This window comes from Platichthys flesus, chromosome 23 (assembly GCF_949316205.1).
Source record: "Platichthys flesus chromosome 23, fPlaFle2.1, whole genome shotgun sequence".
Taxonomy (NCBI): Eukaryota; Metazoa; Chordata; class Actinopteri; order Pleuronectiformes; family Pleuronectidae; genus Platichthys; species Platichthys flesus.
Genome location: NC_084967.1, coordinates 6,557,851 through 6,578,112, shown reverse-complemented (window position 1 = coordinate 6,578,112; position 20,262 = coordinate 6,557,851). Strand labels below are relative to the sequence as shown.

General features: G+C 42.3%; 2 protein-coding genes across 2 annotated transcripts; one reads left to right on the top strand and one right to left on the bottom strand.

Annotated features, from left to right (window-relative positions):
- Positions 1-1,658: 1,658 nt before the first annotated feature.
- LOC133948639 (ATP-binding cassette sub-family D member 2-like) lies at positions 1,659-14,226 on the bottom strand. Its single transcript, XM_062382533.1, has 10 exons — positions 13,123-14,226; positions 12,269-12,449; positions 11,641-11,762; positions 8,276-8,438; positions 7,795-7,889; positions 5,506-5,651; positions 4,199-4,344; positions 2,668-2,752; positions 2,137-2,262; positions 1,659-2,055 (listed from the first exon to the last, which is right to left on the bottom strand). The coding sequence occupies exons 1-10, from the start codon at positions 14,062-14,064 to the stop codon at positions 1,851-1,853; spliced, it is 2,211 nt and encodes a 736-aa protein (XP_062238517.1). The 5' UTR covers positions 14,065-14,226; the 3' UTR covers positions 1,659-1,850.
- A 3,779-nt stretch (positions 14,227-18,005) lies between these two features.
- Positions 18,006-20,253, top strand: LOC133949072 (uncharacterized). Its single transcript, XM_062383222.1, has 9 exons — positions 18,006-18,107; positions 18,197-18,366; positions 18,442-18,514; positions 18,625-18,658; positions 18,743-18,770; positions 18,883-18,974; positions 19,148-19,325; positions 19,422-19,814; positions 19,890-20,253. The coding sequence occupies exons 1-9, from the start codon at positions 18,007-18,009 to the stop codon at positions 20,063-20,065; spliced, it is 1,245 nt and encodes a 414-aa protein (XP_062239206.1). The 5' UTR covers position 18,006; the 3' UTR covers positions 20,066-20,253.
- Positions 20,254-20,262: the final 9 nt, after the last annotated feature.

The following is a 20,262-nucleotide window of genomic DNA, read 5'->3' as shown; positions in this document are numbered from 1 at the left end:
GATCCCCTGTCCCACTGAACCCAGAACAATCTGAGGCTACTACCTTGCCAATATGTTTTTTTAAACTAAAAGTGTTAACAGAAAGCAGATTGTTTACTGTGCAGCTGAATGAATGAGGGAGAAAACAATGTTGGGTTTTCAAACTAAAACGTAGCAGTGTGGCTGTAGCCCGAGGGTCCTGATTTACGAACTTAGGAAGCAGGTGCACGGGTCGGACCCACGATAACAAAAAAAAACACACCCTATACGTAACATGAGCAGACACAGCTTAGAACCACTATAAGAAAGAACACAGGGTTTTCTCATTAAGAAAACACAAATAATGTTAATGTAATAAATCACTACTTTCACAGTATCACAACTTCAGGTAAGTTGCTGGCAACAAACACGGAGGAAAAACAACGGTACTCTGACAGCAGCAGGAAAACCAACAGTACCTCACGTAAGCCATTACAACGCTTCAGTCTAGACCAGCCTGATCGTTGCTCGTCATCACTGTATATCAGCCAAATAAGGAAATATGCAAATCTAGGCCTCATATTGTATAAGATAATAACATGTGGAATATAAACTGGAATATTTACGTGCATGTAATCATACACTTCTTGATAATAACGGATTCATCTGCTTACATTGCAGGGAGCTGAGAAATAAAGTCATTTTTTTTACATTGTATCCAAATGTATATGAGGGCTCTGTTCACTGCAGAAGCTGCTGATTGGTTATCAGTTCAGGATCCAGTATCACTGTGTATTCATGTGTGCCGGGACTCAGGAGAACTCGCAGAGCATGAGGCGGAGTCCCAGCAGGCGCCTGACACGCAGCAGACACGTGAGCGTGTTATGTGTCAACACAACGAGGGGGGGAGGAGGAGAAGGAGGAGGAACTTCAGCAGGTGGCCATTGCTTGTATGTGCATCTGACACTTACATTGTCTGAAAGGCTACCTGCTCGCGTGCTGTGTTTTGTGTGAGTATTCACAGCAGAATACCTGCTCCCGCTCATTCGAAGAAGGGACCTCTTCTGCTCTTTGTTCGATAAACCACAGAGCTATAGTTTCGGAGCTCTTTCAACAGACCTCTGCTCTTATTCTTTGCTGGCCTTGTGTAGTCTGCAACTGAGCCTATACGAGAAGTTCAGGGTGTCTCGTATGTTAAGTTACCAGGGGCTACAACTATATGTAGAGTAGGATTGTACACAAACCAAGCAAAGTCATATTGTTTCCTTTCTAAGGACAGTCTCTTGTGAACCCCTCGAAAAAAGATGTCTCATTAAAAATCGACCAGAAGTCAAAACAAATGTGGATCTACAGAGCCCGGCGCACTGGCCGTGGATTGTAATACTGCTTTGGACAACATTTAGTGGCTCTATGTTAAAACGTTTTCCAGCTAAAGAAAACTTATTTCACAGCGAGCGACCACTACAAACACAAAAGCTCTCTAGAAGCAGAGTAAAGTGCTTTAGAAGCACTTTACTCTAGAAGCAGAGTAAAGCAGAGTATGTGGCCGTTCTGCTAAATCATCTTGCAGTTGATACATATATATGTAGGCTAAAACCATCATGAATCTGCTTCAACACACCCCTCCTTCCACGTGTCTGAGTGGAAAGATGAAAAAGAAGAAGAGGGAGAGCTGAAAGAGGAGTTGGCATTAAAAGCTCTCCTGCTTTGTCAGAGGGGGCTCGGAGCTAAACAAAAAAAACAGCCCCCTCCAGATTTATTTTTTCATTCATTGCCTCTCAATCTCACACACTCTCCCCTCTCCGTCTCACTTCACTTCTTCTTCTGCTCCCACCCTAGTGTCTTTGTCCCATCTGGGCCCCTGCCTCCCCCCTCTCATTTCTCTCACTCTCTCACTCCTCGGCTGTTTTAAGGACAGAGTCGTCTCCCAGGATCTTGCAGAGCTCGTTGAGCCGGTGCTGCATCTTGGGAATGCCGGCCAGCTGCGACTCCAGCCGCTGCTTCTCCTCGGTGAGGGTGAGGCGCGTCGCTGTGTCCAGCTGCTCGAAGCGCCAGCCTCCCTCGCCGTCAAACTGCAGCAGGTGAGTGTGGTACTTCCTGGAGATTGAGAGGAGCAATTTCAAGAAAAGCACAATTTCTCTTCTCACAAAATACACTAGAACATATACTGTGTCTCACCACAGGGAGGGTCTGTGCGTGATGGAGAGCAGGGAGATGCCGGCATCCTTGGCAGCCTGGAAAATCTTTCCCTCCACGTCAATGCTCACAGCGCTGGTGCACTCATCCAGAAGGGCATATTTAGGCCTGACGCACACAGGGGGGTCAAATTAAATAATTGCAGATAACATGTCTGGGTCACTAAGTCATGTCAAGATTATTATTGTTTTCTTAAGAATAGAGACTCAAGGTCCATGTTATCCCAATGCCAGAGACAGGGTGGCGACGCCAAGCACAAAACAAGTCCCTGACATACAGTCTAACACCAACAAAAGAGACAGGTAGAGAGAGAAAGGAGTTGGGAGGGGCTGAATGAATCTTGTGCAGCTGTGCTTCGATTTTACCAATTTAAGAAAAGCAGTCATTATAATCAGTGCTGATATTATGACGACGGCTACAAACAAAAGTATAAAAATACGTTTGATCCTTGTCAAAGTGTAGCAGAGACGTCAGCTGAGTAGAATGTAGAATGCCCGGGTTGCTTCTCCTTACCTGTGGTAAAACATGCGCGCCATGCCCATCCTCTGCTTCTCGCCCCCCGACAGCACATCTTTCCAGTCCAGCTCAGCATCCCAACCTGGTCAACACAAAAAAAGGCGTTGTACAGTCTCAAGGTGTGTGGAGCAGCATGTAGAGAATAATGGGACACAAAAGATTCTGGGCTGCATTATACCTTCACATAGTCAATCAACCATGTGTTTTGAGTGATGACATAAATAATTAAAATGCAAACAGACCGGTTGTACAGAGTGGTTTTGTGTGGTTGTTTAAACAAAGGACTGGAAGACTGATATGTGATGTTTGCTAAAAGGTTGAACCAGTCGAGGTGCACGGGGTCACAGTCAGACTGTTCCCTCCTAAAAACATGTTCACAGATGAAACAGATGCATGATAAGGACATTTCTTAACATTTCCACAGTGCGGCCATTCATACATTAAACCCTCTTGGCTCTAAGCTTTGAACAGTAGTTGGTTTCAACAATAGACCTGTTTTTTTGTGGCAGTGAGAGGTGAGAGCTGCTCAGTGTAGTTACAGGATGCAAATATTAACCAAATTTCACACACTCATAGACATCAGTCCTAAGAATTGCCTGATATATTTTATCAAGATCCCTCAGGGAAAATGTCTGCAACTACCAGTGGTCCTCCATCGAGATAAGGAGATAAAGAGAGAAAAGACAATGCTTCAGCTACACTGAATAAATCAAGATCTAAATAAGGTAGAAAATCTTAAATTAATGCAACGTATGATGTCTCACTTCCTCCCACTGGCCAGAAATTAGGCCAAAATATCCTGCTAACCCCTAGCTTAAGATTTCCAGCTAAAGGGCCCAGACACTGTTTTGTAAGAAACACAATCAGGGCCTAGGATAAGGGCTGTTGTTTTATCCTGGTTCAGTTGGAGGAAATTGTCAGACATCTAGTCCTTGATAGCTATCAGGCAATGATATGGTGGAGGGCTTACAGAGTATGTTGGGTTTGAAGGAAAGGTACAGCTGGGTATCATGCGCATAACAATGATTAGAAATAAACTTGAATTGACTAAGGGGGAGCATGTACAGGGAAAAGGCGCCCTGAGTCCTTACAGCCGAGCCGATGAAACAAAATGATCAATGGAAACAGAGAAACTCCACCAGTCAAGAGCAGTCCCTGTTACACCAGCCCTTTGCTGAAGCCTACTAAAGAGGATAGAGTGGTCTACAGTGTTGTAAGCTGCACTAAGGCTAAGCAGTAACAGAAATGAACATTCCCCAGCATCGGAATGCATTTAAAAATCATTTGTAACCCTGAGTAGGCCAGTTTCAGAGCTACGTCTCGAACGAAAACCAGACTGGAATTTATCGAAGATAAGGACGTTTACAAGTTGCAAACTACTTTTTCCAAAACATTGAAAATAGGTCTGTAGATACTATGAAGCGGGGGGTCACATTGCCTGAGCTATTTAAGCTACAGCTGTTTTCTTCAGGCTTTCACAAACACACAGCTCACATATTTGTAAAGCTGCTGTTATTATTTATCCTACCTCCCTCTCTTGTGACAATCTGGTTGAGGTTGACAATGTCCAAGATGGCCTCTATGTCTTTGTCACTCATGCCCCTGGCAGCCATGTCCTCCACGGAGTCTGGGTAGATCACCTGGTCCCGCAGTGAACCCATGGACATGTAGGGCCTGGAGAAACACAAGCACAAGCACACACACACAGAGTGTTTCTTTGTTAACCCCTCGTTTCATTAAATGCTTCTTACAATACAGACAAAAATGACCCTGTAAGAATGTGTGTGTAATTCTTCTGCTGTTTCTAATGTGGATAATGTAGGGGATTGTGTTACGGCAGCCAGGTGGCTGCTTCATCCTATGTATAAAATATTTACCGCGCTGAAGGAGGGAGTCTGCTGTGTCAGCAGATCTAAGAAGCGCAGTGTAAGATTACATGACTGCAGGTCTTCTACTTGAATATTTACACTTTATATAAAACTGTTCTAAATTTTGAAAAACAAACATAAATTCCTTTGGAATGGTCAGTTTCAACAATTATTTTTTCTATATATAAAAATTAACCAGCGAATGTTTTCATAATCAAATCAATCTTTTTTTTAGATTCCCAGAACCTAAATTGTGACTTTCTGAAGCTTATTTTGAAATCATATATGATTTTAAAGTAACGTTTTTTTTGCTTTGTTGACAGCTTTTTCGATGAAACAACACTATGAATGAATATGTCTGGAAGGACTATCTGGAGTTCAGTGTCTGAAAGCAGCTTGAGTTAATGCTATATTTTTATATTAGCATTCTATGATTGAATAATATAGCAGGTACCCTTTATTCCTAAATGGTCAGTTGATCCAATAATTCCAGTTACCCTTAATCATTCAACTGTTTTCAAAGATCACTGGAGCAAATGATGCACTGGACAATGGCTGATTTCTTTATTTATGTAGAGTCACACCTCAAGGAGACAGTGCACTGATATTTACAACTGAGAATAATAAAACTTCAAAACTGTCTATAAAGATAAACAGTCTCAAATAATTTCACCTATGCTATTGAACCTACTTTTCCTTTATTTTTCTACTTGAAGGAGTATAATGACGAAAATATAACTGCAAGTATTTTAAGTCTTTATTTTAAGTCTTGTCTGGGTTGTAATTATTTCACAGTGGCAAGTGCTCTGGTTTCACTTTACCAGCCTCATACACAGAAACACACACAAATGGTCCTGTTACAACGGATTAAGTTACTTGTCGGTTTCACCGGTACAATGATCAAACCCTTACAGCTGTTTTAGTATGACACATTGATGTGTGAGAGTTTGTGTGCTTGTGTGTGTACCTCTGAGGTATGTAGAACATATGCTGAGGAGATGGTTTGTATAATCGGCCGCTGTAAACAGGCCACAGGCCACTGAGGATCCTGAACAGAGAACTCTTCCCGCAGCCGTTAGGCCCCGTGATCAATAGGTGCATGGCCTCCTCCACCTGAAACAGACAAACGATTTATTAATCCTCCTGGAGTGGAGTCAGAGGTCAGCCTCATTAGAGGAAGTCATTAGGAAATAAAGTTGCGGAGAGACAGGAAGCATCAGTGGGTATGTGGCTCTTCATCTGCAGCATGTAACTTAATCATATTTCACAAATCTAAAGCATAAAGTCACTTCTAGAGAACAAAGGTTCCTTTTGAGATCCTTTTGCTTTTTACCATTTACATTTGTTCTCTGACTCTGAAATTGACTGAGCAAGAACTCAGATCAGTAAAGGCCTCTTGTATGTCTAAGGCTACCAGGTTAACAGGGCAGCAGCCCAGCCCTTTTTACTGTGTGGCAGCACCGACTGAGGCTGTATATAACAAGTAAACTGAAAAGTAAAACTGCACTGACGAAATATCTTTGAAAAGATTGCATTGTCCACATTTCTGTTTGCCATTCTTCTTTCCAGTGAAATCAATATAACTGATTGATCCACACCTGAAGAAATTAGCACTAGGATCAGCAGACCACCAGCCTCTTTGTTGAAGTCAGAAATATCCATAACATTCACTGAATTCATAAAGATAAAAATGCAAAATGGGAAATTCTGTATTACTATGGAGCAGCTCTAGCCTGGATGCCAGACGAATTTAGCCCCGCCCACAACATTTGAGGTCGGGAAGTTCGGTCTGGAGTCGCTCCGTTGAGGAGAAATTATGCCCGACCGGGCCAATCAGATTTTCAGGGCGGGCTTTCTACGATGATGGACAGATGATCAACGGCAACCACGTCATCAAAGTGCCCTTGGGTTGAATTCGTTTTCAACAAACATGCCTGCCGCTGGAGAGCTGATATGTGTGGATGCTGCCATCAAGTCTGTTTTAAAAGACATCGACAGCACATTCATTTTGAAAGAGGAACAGAGAACGTGGAGGCGACGCCAAAGCGCCGCACCGCGCTAATCCCTATCGCGCCGGCGTTTGGCTGTTCACACCGGACACTCAAGCGATGCTGAACCGTCGGGCAGCGCTAATAATATCACCCGTTGATCCAGTAGATTAAAAGCATATACTTACTTGTTGCTCCAACATTAAGCAACAGCGTCCCAACATTTGTCTTTCTTGGTGATGTCTTTATACAACATGTTCCGAGGATCATACAACTCACTGTACTTCTCCACTTCAATTATTAATTTAATATCATCCATGTTGAAGAACCTCGCTGTTTGCTCCGTTAAATGTCGGGTGTCGGGGGTAAATTACGTATTCTCCACTCAAGCCTATGTGGAGAATACGTAGTCCCCACCCTCTCTCTCTTTTTATCTGTATCACTGCTTGTGTGGCTGTAGTGGATGGGCAGAGGGGGACATAATGTCATTGGTCAAATTAAAACTCCAGGACAACAGAAGGCGACTTCATAGTATGGGATGCATATTTGATCATTTATATCATATAAAATATGTCATCAATATAGTTTAAAATCATTTTTCAGTGTGTTTCCTGGTGCGATACGCTCGAGTCAAGCGCAAAAAAAGACTCGACGCCGAAACGATCGCTGCACGGCGCGAGGCAGCCTTGGCGCAGCGTGGTGCTTCAGCCTCCGGTGTGACCGGCACATGGCACCGGTTTTAACATGGGAGTGGATGGCAGCCAGCTGTTATTTAAGGCTTGGCGCTGCGCTGAAGCGTCCGGTGTGAACCCGGCATTAGTAAATAAATCGCAATGCGTTGCTTACATACTACGTTGCTCTGATTGGTTGTAGGTCTATCCAATTGAGCGAAGAGGAATTTTATTTCCTGGTCAGTTGAAACACGCCCCATAATCACAGCCCAATGGAGCAGTCTCAGACTCACATTCTGACTAGAATTGTGAGTTTGACAACGTCAGGCTAGAGCAGCTCTATTTAATGCACAAATATTGCGTTATATACCGTATGTAGAGGAAAGGTATGTATATCCTAATAACATTTGAAGTGTTATTTTCTGCTCATTACAGCAGCCGACACTCTCTTTCCTAATAAGACCAGAAGATTTTTCTAAAATGCTAATAAACGCCACCTTGACCAAAATCCCCAGGGGTTTGATGAAGAAGTCGTGTTCAGAAAAAAGCTGAAAGTCTTGAATGAAAATCTATTATCTAATTTTAGAGCTGTCTTACCTTAAAATTCAAACAAGACACCACTACATCCCCGTTGGGTGTGATGATTGGTACATTTTCACACACAATGCCTTGGTCCACATCTATCACTTCACCTTGAGACACAAAGGAGAGAAAGACATAGATGAGGAATACATAATGCTTGTGTATTTTCATGTTTGAGTGCATGTGTATAGGAGGATTAGACTCTCACAGCCAAGGCAAGTATAGTATAGAAGGGACAATTCCTTCATAGCAGGAATTATAGGGTTAAAATATTTTAAAAAATCCCCTTTTACAACTTTACAGTTTTTTCATTGCAAACTATAATTATTTATTTATTCCGGATTATATAATTATTTTCCCTCATACTGTACGGCAGACAGACTAAGTGGTTATGATTTGCCAAACAAGGATGGGGCTGGCAACTACCGAATACCTTTTTTCTGCATATTATATTTTGGCAGGAGGTGCATTTGTGTGTGCAGCAGAACAGACCTACCCTTTATCTCCAGCGGTCCATCTATGTGCATCTCAGGTTTACTCTTTTTCTCTGCTTCAGTTGTGAGCGATAGCGTGGAGCGCTTGTAAACCCCCCTCTGGACGTCCTCGAACACCTCGAACATGTTGTGGACCCGTGCAGTGTAGCCTGCCAACTCTGTGATCTGTGCCAAAACACACACAGGGTCAACGGTCACATTCTGAGGGATGTTAAGGTGACTGTGACAGAGGTCACAAAGTAAGAAGAGTTTCAATAGAGTAAGTAAGATGATTTTAATTAAGAGGATGTAGGAGAGCATTTGTCATCGTTTTCACTGAAATAATATGTAACAAGATACACACAAATGCAAATGGTAAAAAACAAATATAAAAATTGTTATATTTATTGTTATAAATAAAATGAAACTTAGAAAATAGGGGGACAGAATATAGAGAAGAATCTCCCTCTTGCTTTGGATTTGGTTCTGCACCCTGCAGCGACACAAGGCTGGCTGTTTAAACAGCTTGACTGTATTAACAAACACTAATTCTGAGAATTCACAGGCACCACATGGGCCTGCAGAGATAGAAGAAATAAGGAGGGGAAGACTGGACTCATGTTAAAGGGTGACCTGTGTATTAATTAAGCAACAACAGCTTATTACAGGGAAACTACCTCAAATTGTGATAGTGTGAGCTACATATAACAACATGTAACTGTGGTAGGCAGGTGTGACAGTCCTGTCTTGAATTGTGCTATTACCACATGGAAAAAAATATTTCACTATGCATTTACTTATTAGACATTTCTTCAGTTAAGAGCAGGTACAATATGTTCTGTTTTGTATTTTAACAGTGTGCGTACAACTTGCATAAAGAAGTCCTAGACACTTCCTAAGCTATTGGGAGCAAGTAGGTAAACAATGAGTCAATATATATTCTCTTCGGCAAAAGAAAAAAGTGTGCTGGACAAAACTGAAATCCTTTTTGCTAAAAGAAAGAGGCTAGTAGAGCGACCAGGTGCCCACTGCTGATGTTCTTGTTCAAACAGGCCAGTCCAATATGTTTTTGGTACTTTCTCCTTTGCCAAAGAACATAAGATTTGACAGAGCGTGTGAATGGTGGAGGGAAAGAGAAGAAAAGTGAGGAAGAGATGCTGAAGTGTGGGCTGGAAGATAAACAGATGGAGGATTATTCGCAGCCTGGTTAAGCCTTGAGAGAAGGAGCTCTGGACGGACGGACGGACGGACGGACGGACGCACGCACGCACGCACATCCAAACTATGGATCTAACCAATCACTTGGATTATTCAGAATGAATTATCAGGAAAAGGAATCTGAAGAAATTTCAGATGAGGAAAAGAAGTCAAGTTTGATTTCCATATTGGAATGGAACAGACCTGCAAAGAACAAAAAGGGGAAACAAAGCTGGGTCTACAAGATGAGTTACCAACTACAACAAGCTGGGATGTGTCATAGGTCTATCTGACCACTCACCTACACACAAGCACAACAAACAAATTCACACTGTCGTATCAACAGGCATGTGTGTTCAGAGGCGATTGAGGAATGTGCTCGATCCCTACTGCCTGTTTAATCACACACACGCTCACACGTCACTCGGCCTGACAGGCAGCGGCTTGCTGCTGTTGGCACATGGCACTCACCCAACAGAGCTGCGTGCAGGCTAAAACTTGAATCTTCCAGGAGGCGCTTAGCACCAGATAGTTGCAATGTAAAAAGGCAAATCTGCTCAGCCAAAGACTTGCACATCACTGGGATAAAATGTCTCACTTGTGACGTGTATTCTGAAAGTGTCACAGCAGTTTAAACCTCATGTCTGTTTGTGGAACTCGGCTTTGTGTGTGTTGGAGACAAGTGGTACAATGGGAAGATTCTAAGAGGAGATGACTCACAGTAAAGGAACCTGCTCCTCTTAAAATAAGTTTCAATTCCTCCTCTCTATCACCACAAGCGCAGACATCTACAACTCTTCACAGACACAGATCATCACACTGTACACGACTTGTCTAATGCTCAAAATCGACAAACTTTACAAAGTTAATTAAAGGATCAATTGAGAAAAAATACAAGCCAAAAAAATAGATAGGTTGGGCCTATGAAGTAAAGGATACAAGTAGGAACCATCTGCAATGCAATACAGCCTCACCACAAACATGCCTCTGTTAAATCCTCTTATGGACCTTAAAATGTAGCCGTAGAGAGAGAGAATGCATGAATGGGTCTTGCTATTTTTTTAGGGGGGGGGATTAAAATGCAACAGGAGATCAGGGATTTGGCTCCGAGTGAACAAGGCTTTTCATTCATTGACTTATTTTTCTTTCTTTGCTTTTTTTAGTCACTTGACTCACTTACTTTCCCGTGCATGTGTGGTCATTTAGTGAAGAATGAACGGAGAAAGATGGATGATCAACACGCAGCTCTCAATCACTCCATGCAAACCCGCCCATCTGTCCAAGTGCTGGTCCAGACGGGCCAATCAAAAGACTCAACCACTCGTGCTGATGCATCTGCTGATCATGTGAATATCTGAAAAAACAATTCATGGTGGAAGGATAGTTCTGCCAATGGGCTTGTTTAGCTCTTGATCACAAAAATGGAAGCACTTTTTTTCCATGTCTGGTACCTCCTCCAATGATCCCTCTAAAGCACTGATTTACAAATAAAGAAAAAAAGCTGCAAGAATGTGGATATATAAATACAATATCCCTACTTAATTTTTTCCTGTTAATGCAAAAACTGTATTATGTCAGAAAGTGATGGATAAATTCAAATCGTAGATTACATCCATCGATGCTTAGATTAAAGCAACTGAATTCAGAGTATGTTTGACATAATTTAATTGAACGATCATCAAAATAGTCGCTAAACTCCTTTTATCAAAATATGTTTAAAGTGCAGTTATCTGGGCATGAGGAGGGGAGAATGGCTACAACCAGAGATTGTGCAGGACCAATTCAAAATAACAAGATTTTACTCATACCTTGTTTATTTTTAGATGTTTTTTCAGTATTAAGCCTTTTATTATCAAGGACAGTGTCAAGTGTGAAGTGAGAACATGCAGGTCAGGGCTGGGTTGAATGGAATCTGTGTCCCTTGCAGGAGAACTCAAGCGTTATGGGGCCCTGTACCTTATTTTACAGCCTATATGGTATTTAATTAAATTGGCTGCAACTATCTTTTAGTTGCTTTTGTTTTGGTATTTCCTATAAAAAGAGAGTGTCTTTTATTCGTAACTTTTAATAGAAAACAGGGAGAATGACAGGGCAACAGAATGCCGGAACCCCAAGAAGAGATAAAGAGAGAGTCCCTCTGATACTGCACTCCAGCAATGCTACACCAACTTCAGCATCCCTGTGTCCTCACCTCTTTGTAGGAGGACATGATCCTCTCGATGGCATCGGCCCCTGAGGCCAAGAGGTTACGCGCCGTGGTGAAAGCCTCCGTCCTCTCACTCACTCTCACATGCCTCTGACCATCGGCTGTTTCTTGAGGACGGACATAGAGGAAACAGACAGAGCGACAGGGGGAAGTATGTGGTTTAACAAACTGAAAACTACAGCAATGTTCTGTAAAAACTTGGTTAACTGTGACTGAACGTGTCACGTCTTCCTTGTGCCTGTTCACACCACAGTCCCACACTTATGCCAGTGAGCATTACAATACCATGGAAATAAGTTCTACAAATAGCTGTGGTCACATTCGATGTTAGTAGAGTAAACAAAGGGACTCAGACAGTTTCGATGCAACTGAAATGTCATCAAGGAGGAGTGGGAGGCCTTTACGGTTCACACATGCGAATCAGCTCTTGTTTGAGGAGGAAGCACTAGCTATTGGTTTTGAGATGCTTAAGACCTCACTGTGAAAAGCATTAACATCACTAACACTTCAGATACTAAGAAGATGTGTGACCTGGGTTTTGTTTTTAATTTTAAGTCAGGTTTCAGCTTTGAGTTATGATTGTATACGTTTTATATAAACTAACAATCCTTACCATTGTCAGCGAAGCCGGTGGCTGTGATGATGGGCACGGCGACCATGATGAGGCCGCTGCTGCTCCACACATACTTCATGAGGAACTGCTCGATCATGATATACCAGAGACGCTTGGAGAGGATCAGGTTCATCTGGTCTGCCAGAGCCTGGTAGCACTTCTGCAGCTGACGCATCTCCACCTACAACAGACATTTTATTACAGTATACAGCAGAAAATTATGGGAAATGGTGTCAGAAGTGACTATTTAATGAATCTTAGCTTGAACCTGTATTGACTGAAGTCAGTCAGCACCAGCTGATCTATTTGTTATCTGACCACACTGCTATTTTATTAACTTCTTTACTGTTTGAGATTAAGACAGATGATTTACAATGTGCTCTGTTGGTTGAATGAGATTTTCCCTGAAAAGATTTCAGGATTGTGCAAATGAACACTTGACAATTTGGTTTTGACCATGCATCCTCACATTTAATGTATTTAGTAATGTACTTTAATTGATCCAATTCATACTTTATTCAATCTATTTCATCTATCTATGGCACTCTGCTCCCAAAAGACCACATGCACCAATTCTGGGACACTATAAATTCACTCAGGTTTAAATAATTTAACTGTGCAATACTCATTTCTATCTTTCTAATTCAACAGCTAATGTGCAATCCAAGTACACTGTATATATTCTGATTTCACTGCATATTTTTTATGCATAGCTATTTATACTTTTTCTATTACTTAGCTCTCCTTGTATTTATGTTACATGTTCCCTAATGTATTACTTTTTTAAAGGATCATCTTATGTTATTGTTCTGTATTTTTATTTTGTGCACATGTCATCATCCCCCCTTCCTTACCTTGTGACCCCTGTAGAAAGCTATCTCCTCAGCATTCGCGATGATCCTGGAGTGCACGTAGCGCAGGTAGCCCTTCCTGTGAGCCTCCTCAGCCACCAGTTTACCGAACTTGGGCGAGCAGGCGCGCAGCACCTTCGCTGTGGCGAACACCACGAGCCCAGCCAGCAGGGTCGGCCCGGTGGCGTTTGCCCCCCGGGACCTGGCGGTCTGGATCAGCGTGTAGGAGGTGAGCACCACATCCAAGATGGGCTTGGTGAGGTTGGAGTAGAGGTGAGCCACCGACTGGGAGAACATCATCACGTCCTCGGTTAGGGACTGGTCCGGATTGGCCAGCCTCCCGTCCATGTTGCTGACTCTGTAGTAGGTCTGGTCGGTGAAGTAGGTCTGATACGCATGGTTCACCAGCCGGGTGCGGAAGGCCAGAGCCAGCTTGCACTCAAGGAACCGGATGGCGCTGTTGACGAACGTGGCCGGGATGGCGATGAGGAGCCATTTGATCAGCTGCAGAATGAATCTCCGGGGCTCCTTCTCCACGATGGTTTTCACAATCTTACCGTCCAGGCTCGCCACGTATATGGACAAAAACGTCCTGGACACCAGCGCCAGCGAGTGAAGGGAAAGAAGCGCCAGCTCTTTCGAGACGAGCTTAGGGAAGAGTATTTTACCAAGTTCGAGGATCTGCTTGAAAAACGCCGCATTCACCCCCGGCGACGTCTTCCTGAGAGCAACTGTATCCGGCTTCTCTTTTCCCGAACACGTCGATCCATTCTCCGCCTTGGAGAGCCGGCTCCTCCCGGGATCGGTCCCTTTGCTCAGCTGCCTGCAGATGATGGGGTACAGTGTTTTGATGCCGTAAGCGGCTGCAGCGAGAAACACGGCTCGCTTGGCCGCAGCCGTGCGGTCCCATCTGACTCTGGCCGCCGCATCGAGGAAGTTGGACATGTTGTTTAACCGTTAGTGGACCCTGCCGACGGTGCATACATCAGCCATCACCCGAGGCCGACTCTCCGCGTCGACATGAACCCAGAGACGGACTCCTGACGGCTGTATGGTTCGAAGCGAGTCCGATTCCTGCACCGTTACATCCTGCTCCTTTTAGCACCTCTCAAATCCAGAGGAGTTCACACACTGCACTTCCGGTCCCAGCTGTCAAAATAAAACCCTCAACGCAAACTTCACGTTTACACCAACGATGTGTGAGCTGAGTCAGTTTAACTTCTTCACTTCCCCTGTTCGTTTCCACCACCTTGATGCAACTTATTTTCGTCCTACGCGTTCACATCTACTGTTTTTATTGGTCGCGCCCCCGGCAGCACTCGATTGGTTGCGTGACGGACGTAAACAAATTCACTGTGAACAGGAAGTTGAATGGGTGTAAGTTTGATGGGAAAAACCAGCCAATAAATACAATACACTAATAAAGCTGTAATGCATTTTAAAAAGTGTTTTGGTTTTGGTCAGTGCATGTCTTTACCTTGTTTCTGTCTCCTTTTACTTGCCCTATACCAAATTACAAATGGGATTGCTAAAGTTATATTATATATTAATATATTTTATATTGAGAACAAATGGATCCTACAAGATAAAAGCATATCACTCTCCTTTGAAATAGACACTTTAACTTCCTGTGGCAAATAACTGACTAATTTTACTCTGCAAAATCCAGTCTGCAGTGCTAACTTACAACGTATTGCACAATCCCTCACTAGGGCTTATAGTATTTCTATATTTTTTATATTTATACTTGAACAAATAAACCGAAGCAAATTCGTCATACATGTGAACCTGATTCTGTTTTTAATAATAATAACAACAAATTTGACCTGAAAGGAATAATTTGAATGTAAATGTTACAGACCAGGCAATGCAAGTACATTACTAATTATTTATTTTAAACAACATAATTATATATTTTAATGAGGTGACATTATAAACGCCACACATTCACCACTAATTCATACACTAATCTTTAGGAAGAGCATTCAGATAAGACAAGATAACATTAGATAATAAGAAATTAAAAAGTAAAAAAACAGAATCAGTAATATAATATTAAATATAATAATATAGAAAAATATGAATGGAATAAAAACTAGTAAACAGTATACAGTACATACAATATGTACAGTGAATGTATTGCACATGAACCATTGTATTGCACTGTTTCTGTCATGGTCAAAAAATGGCACATAAGAAAACACGTTTGTTTCCAGTAAAGTGATCGGTGTGACATTACTCATTAAAAAATACATTATTCAAATTCATGACATTTCTGCCCGCCGTGCGGATGGATAGTGGTGTTTAGCTTTAGTTCAGGTTAGCTAACCTCTCTCAAACACAAACACTATCTTTGTTGTGTTCACACCCACCTCTCTGCCTTCCACGGTGATACGTACAGCCGCTGAGGATGAACTGGGTCGGGGGTTCAAGGTAAGAGACGAGCTAACGCCCTAGCTAGCTGTCTAGCTAATATCAGAAAATGTTAGCAGAGCCATGCTAGCTAATGCTAACGTGGAGACCGGTCTTCTTTGCAGGAGCAGATTAGTGATGAAGAGCGATACTAAGAAGCAGAGGGTGACTCACTCACTTTTTTATATTTTTAAAGGTTTTTCCATTCTGTGTGTCCAGCAGAATATTGAAGACATATTGTTTTTCACTCTGCCAGGAGTTCTTCGAAAGGAGAAAAATGCAGAAGAAGCTAATAAAGTCAGGGAAAGCTCTGCCATCATCCCCTGGAGACACCGCCGCTGGTTCAGGCAGCATTGACCTGGTCACTCTGTTCATTGTCAACCAGATTGCTGCTAAAAAGCAAATTAAAGGTAAGAAACGGAAAAGCTTGTGTAGGCAGATGCTCAGTTTAGTAGAATAAAGAGCTCAGCTCTCTTAACTACTTCTTTAAACATCTGAAAGTAGTTTTTAAAAGTAGTTAATAAGATAATACATACTGTTTTGCATTATGAATCCTCTGTGGTTCAGATTATATACAATTTAAGACGTATGACTTAAGACTATAAATGCCTGATAATAGAAATGATGATAATAATAATAATAATTATAATATTAACAATTGTATTTACATTGAACCTTTAAAGCAACCGCATGCTTTCCAAGCTGAAAATAAAGCATGCAACATTGAGAGCATCAAATTAATAAACAAAGTTATACAGGTATGCAGAAATGCAAACATAGTATACAGCAAAAAAGAATCGGTAAAAGCAACCTCAAAATATAAAATCAAAATCTCACACGACTGAAGAATCTATTTGTTATGGATCTACCTGTTAGTAAAGCATTTATTGTAAGTGCTAGCAACAGAGGGAGCTGTATCAGTCTGTTGAAGGCAGTTGCAGATATGATGAGCCAGAACTGCTGAGTCTCAATCACCTTTAGTCTCTGACCAGGACTCGAACAGAGATACTGGCGGATCCAAGTAGTCCGTTCGAGTGACTGTACTCTGGCTCCAGATCATGTACAGCTTTGTAAGTGATCAAAAGTGTTTTAACATGAATTACAAAAGAGACTCGACGTCAATAGAGCGAGGCCATAATTGTTGTCATGTGAGAGAAACGGTCTGTTTTGGTCAGTAATAAGGGCAGGATAGTGACCATTGATGGCAGTAAAACTTCTTTTTTTTTGTCAGATCTTCCCAAAGTTGCAGTCCTCGGCAGCGGCAGGATAGGATCAAGAAAGCATAACAATCCCCTGGTTCTCCCGATGAGCCCCTGCTCTCCATCACAGCTCAGTCTGGTCGAGAGCCAGACACAGTGCAGGTACAGGTGGAGAATGAGTCGTCTAAGCCAGAGATTCTCCTACACTGTAGGGGTGGATGCATTTAGAAATACTCTGTGATTTGATTTTGATATTTAATCGCAGTCAGATCAAGTTCAGTGAGCAAACATCTTCAGGCTGCAGGAGCTGTCAGATTACTTGGTATATAAATTATGGATGAATACCTGATTAATGACAGGTCATCTACACTCTATCTTCTATATCTATATATAGTGGTCAAGGAACAAGACAGAAAAGTCATGCTGTTCCACAAGGCTTCAACTGTCGGCAGGTTAGTTTCTCTCCGGTTATTCATATTGTACTTTTTAAGCACTTCTTATCTTAGATGAAAAGTGATTTATTTTTCTGTCTCACCAGTTGTCACCAGTGCTGGAGTCAGCTTTCTCAGACAACAGTGCGTCTGACTACCAACAGACCGTGAACAACCCCCTCAGCCCCTTCTCCTCCACTTCAACAGCCTCTTCAGGCCAAGGTGGTGCTGTGAAGTAATCTGCAGATCAGATGTGCATGAAATACAATGACATAATGTTAATTGTGCTTTTTTTAAACTTAGCATAAGAATATTATTGCACAATCGGTCAGTTAAGTCGTAATCCCACTGCTCTCCACAGGAATGTTCCCGCCGAAGCTGAACCTTCGGCAGAGAGGTCAGACACATACACAGCCACCTCCACCCTGGGACACTTCAGGCCTGGAGCAGATCAAGGTGCTGCAAAGAGAATATTATAGTTTCAAGTTGAAAGGCAAACTGGGATCAATCAGACAGCAGCATTCTCTCACCTCTATGGCCATTAAATAACTTTTTAATTCACCAAAATGGCGTCATCCCCAAATATGTTTTAGCTCCTTTATAGCATAAAATCAAGAAAACCCCATAGCCTTATAATATACCAAACCTATACCAAACTAGCTTTGCATAAAATTCACTACTACTGTGTAAAGATCCAGTGAAAGATTGCTTAAAAAATGCACAACATTAGTTGAAGCATCTTTATTGAACCTATGAGAATCCACCTTTTTTTTCAAATATGATTCTTTCTAAAACTTTTTCTAAATTTATTTTGTTAGTTCCAGCCTTTCTCCCACCCCAGAGGTATGACAGACAACATGCCCTGGTCCTGTGGATCAAACCCTCCCCTCTACCAACTGGAGACACCCACAGTTGAGCAAGTCCTGTTTGGAAGTCCAGAACCAGAGTGAGGCCACATAGACCACCACTAGGGTGTAGATGGATTATTTGCTATCTTTTATTTTGTAACCACACAAAGCTTGTGTGTTTTCACAGCGTCAGAGAGGAAAGAGGGCCCGCAAGGCATGAGGTCAACTTCTCCCTCAATAACCAACCAGAGGACAAGGATCCCATGATGGACTTCATACTGAACCAGTCAGAGTGCGAGCAGCAGTTTGAGGAGGACCTCTTCAGGGGCTTTATTAATGAAGACAATGAAAAAGAAGGTAAATTTAGCTGTAAACCGTGAAATTGGCACGATGAGCCTTTTATCCTTAGATTAACATCACATCTAATTGCAGCTTTTCATATTCGGAGCTTAAAATCAAAGATCTACCTAAAAAATGAAACACCAGTCAAATCTTCAGCACCACAGTAAGTGTTTACACCTCATATAAACATTTAAATGATTATTACTGACAGGATTTATATTTGGAATATTTTCTGATGTTGTTGTTTTTTTCTGTCTTAATCTTTACCATCAGAACTGTACCAGAATCACAGTGCATGGGAATGGAGGTAAAAACATTCTTATGTTTGAAGTAGGTATCTACTGCCACCAAGCGGTATAGTTTGTAACGGTCAATTCTATTTCCTTGACAGCTCTCCAACTCTGGTGTCACAAACTTTTGTAAGTTTCTGAAGTTTTATCTTCTGTGGTAACTAATGTCCTATGAGGTACTGTATATGCTGGAGGTAGAAAGATGAAATTGAATCGATGCCTTATTTTTCTTAATCCCAAGCATGTCCTGGACACAGTGGCTCCATGAATGACTGTGGATATTTACCAAATTTCTCTTCTCCAGGATGTTACCTCAGTTCAGACTCTACTGACGTAAGTGAAGTTGCATGAGGTTGTGTCCAACCTAGTGCTGCACTGTATTTGTATAGTCATCTCAGACTTTATTTAAAAAGATTCTTCAAGGCCAAACATCAAGCACCACTTTTCTCTTAAGACATAATATTTCACATGAACTGTTTTGTGTTTTCCTTTTCTAACTGTATAAGGACGAAGATTACTGCCCATCATGTCTCCAGCCTTCTGCTTCTTCATATGTGGAACGAGCCTGTTGTGTAGACACCTCAAACCAGGGCTCACAGGTTAAACCGAAACAAGGTCACTCCCAGCCCCAGCCTCTTACTCCCCACATAAAACCCCAAACAAACATCAGAGTTGACGAGAAAGGTATGGAGAGGTTGGCTTACCCAGACATATCTTCAGGAAATAATGGGCGACAGAGAAAAAACACGCCGGCTCAATCTGCATCTTCTCACCCTCTAGTTCAACCTCTGAACCCAGAGGTTTGCAAATGCCAAAAACCATCTGGCGGAACTCGAGATGCAGGAACTCAAACTGTCGCCATCCACACTGCAGAGATGTGCGACACCTTCACTCAGCACATCTTCACTGCAGACGGTGCGTCCAGACAGCCTGTGTTCAGCGTGCACCTTCCACCTGTCGGCCTGTCGAAGCAACATGCAGCCACAGGGAGGCAGACTGACAACGCTGCTCAGCCGAACACACTCTCAGCTTCTACAGGGAATGGAGGGAAGAATATGCCCTGGAGCAAGAAGAAACCCGCGGCTGATTCTCCACCAGGCAACAATGGGAAAATATTCCTGAAGCTACCCATCAACTGCTATCCAGATTTTGCAAACGCAACTGATGCCAGAGGTATAACAGTGAGATACTTCAGAAAGAAATTAATAACACTGATTTCGCCAACTCCTAATTGTGTTTCTGATGTAGGTGAGAAGAGTGAAGAGGACAGCGATGAGAGAGAGCGACTCGAAACGGAACATGTGATGATGACAGACCTCTCGGAGAGTGCGAGGGAGGAGGTCACATCTGCCACCGAAGAGGAGGCCGGAGCTACTCAGGAAGTAGCAGATATTTTGGTCCTGCTTAACAAGAGGAAGACTTAGGAGAGGTGACGCAACTGAACAAAAAGAAGCTGGATGGAAGGAGGCAAGAATTGAAAAGTATGCCCGTTCTGTGCATTTGTTTTTTAGATTTCAAAGTATTGTTCAAAATGAGTTTTAGAGTTGTAAAAGCACATAGAGTATTCAGTGTTTGTTCACAAAGACAGAGAAATAAAGCCCTGAAAAGCCTTTGTCAGATT

Coding starts and splice junctions, on each gene's coding strand:
- LOC133948639 (XM_062382533.1), bottom strand. CDS start 14,064: ATGTCCAACTTCCTCGATGCGGCGGCCAGAGTCAGATGGGACCGCACG. Junction 8,439..11,640: donor TCATGTCCTCCTACAAAGAG/GTGAGGACACAG, acceptor GTTTTGGCACAG/ATCACAGAGTTGGCAGGCTA. Junction 2,753..4,198: donor GATTGTCACAAGAGAGGGAG/GTAGGATAAATA, acceptor TGTGTTGACCAG/GTTGGGATGCTGAGCTGGAC.
- LOC133949072 (XM_062383222.1), top strand. CDS start 18,007: ATGACAGACAACATGCCCTGGTCCTGTGGATCAAACCCTCCCCTCTAC. Junction 18,367..18,441: donor TGAAGACAATGAAAAAGAAG/GTAAATTTAGCT, acceptor ATCTAATTGCAG/CTTTTCATATTCGGAGCTTA. Junction 19,815..19,889: donor AAACGCAACTGATGCCAGAG/GTATAACAGTGA, acceptor TTTCTGATGTAG/GTGAGAAGAGTGAAGAGGAC.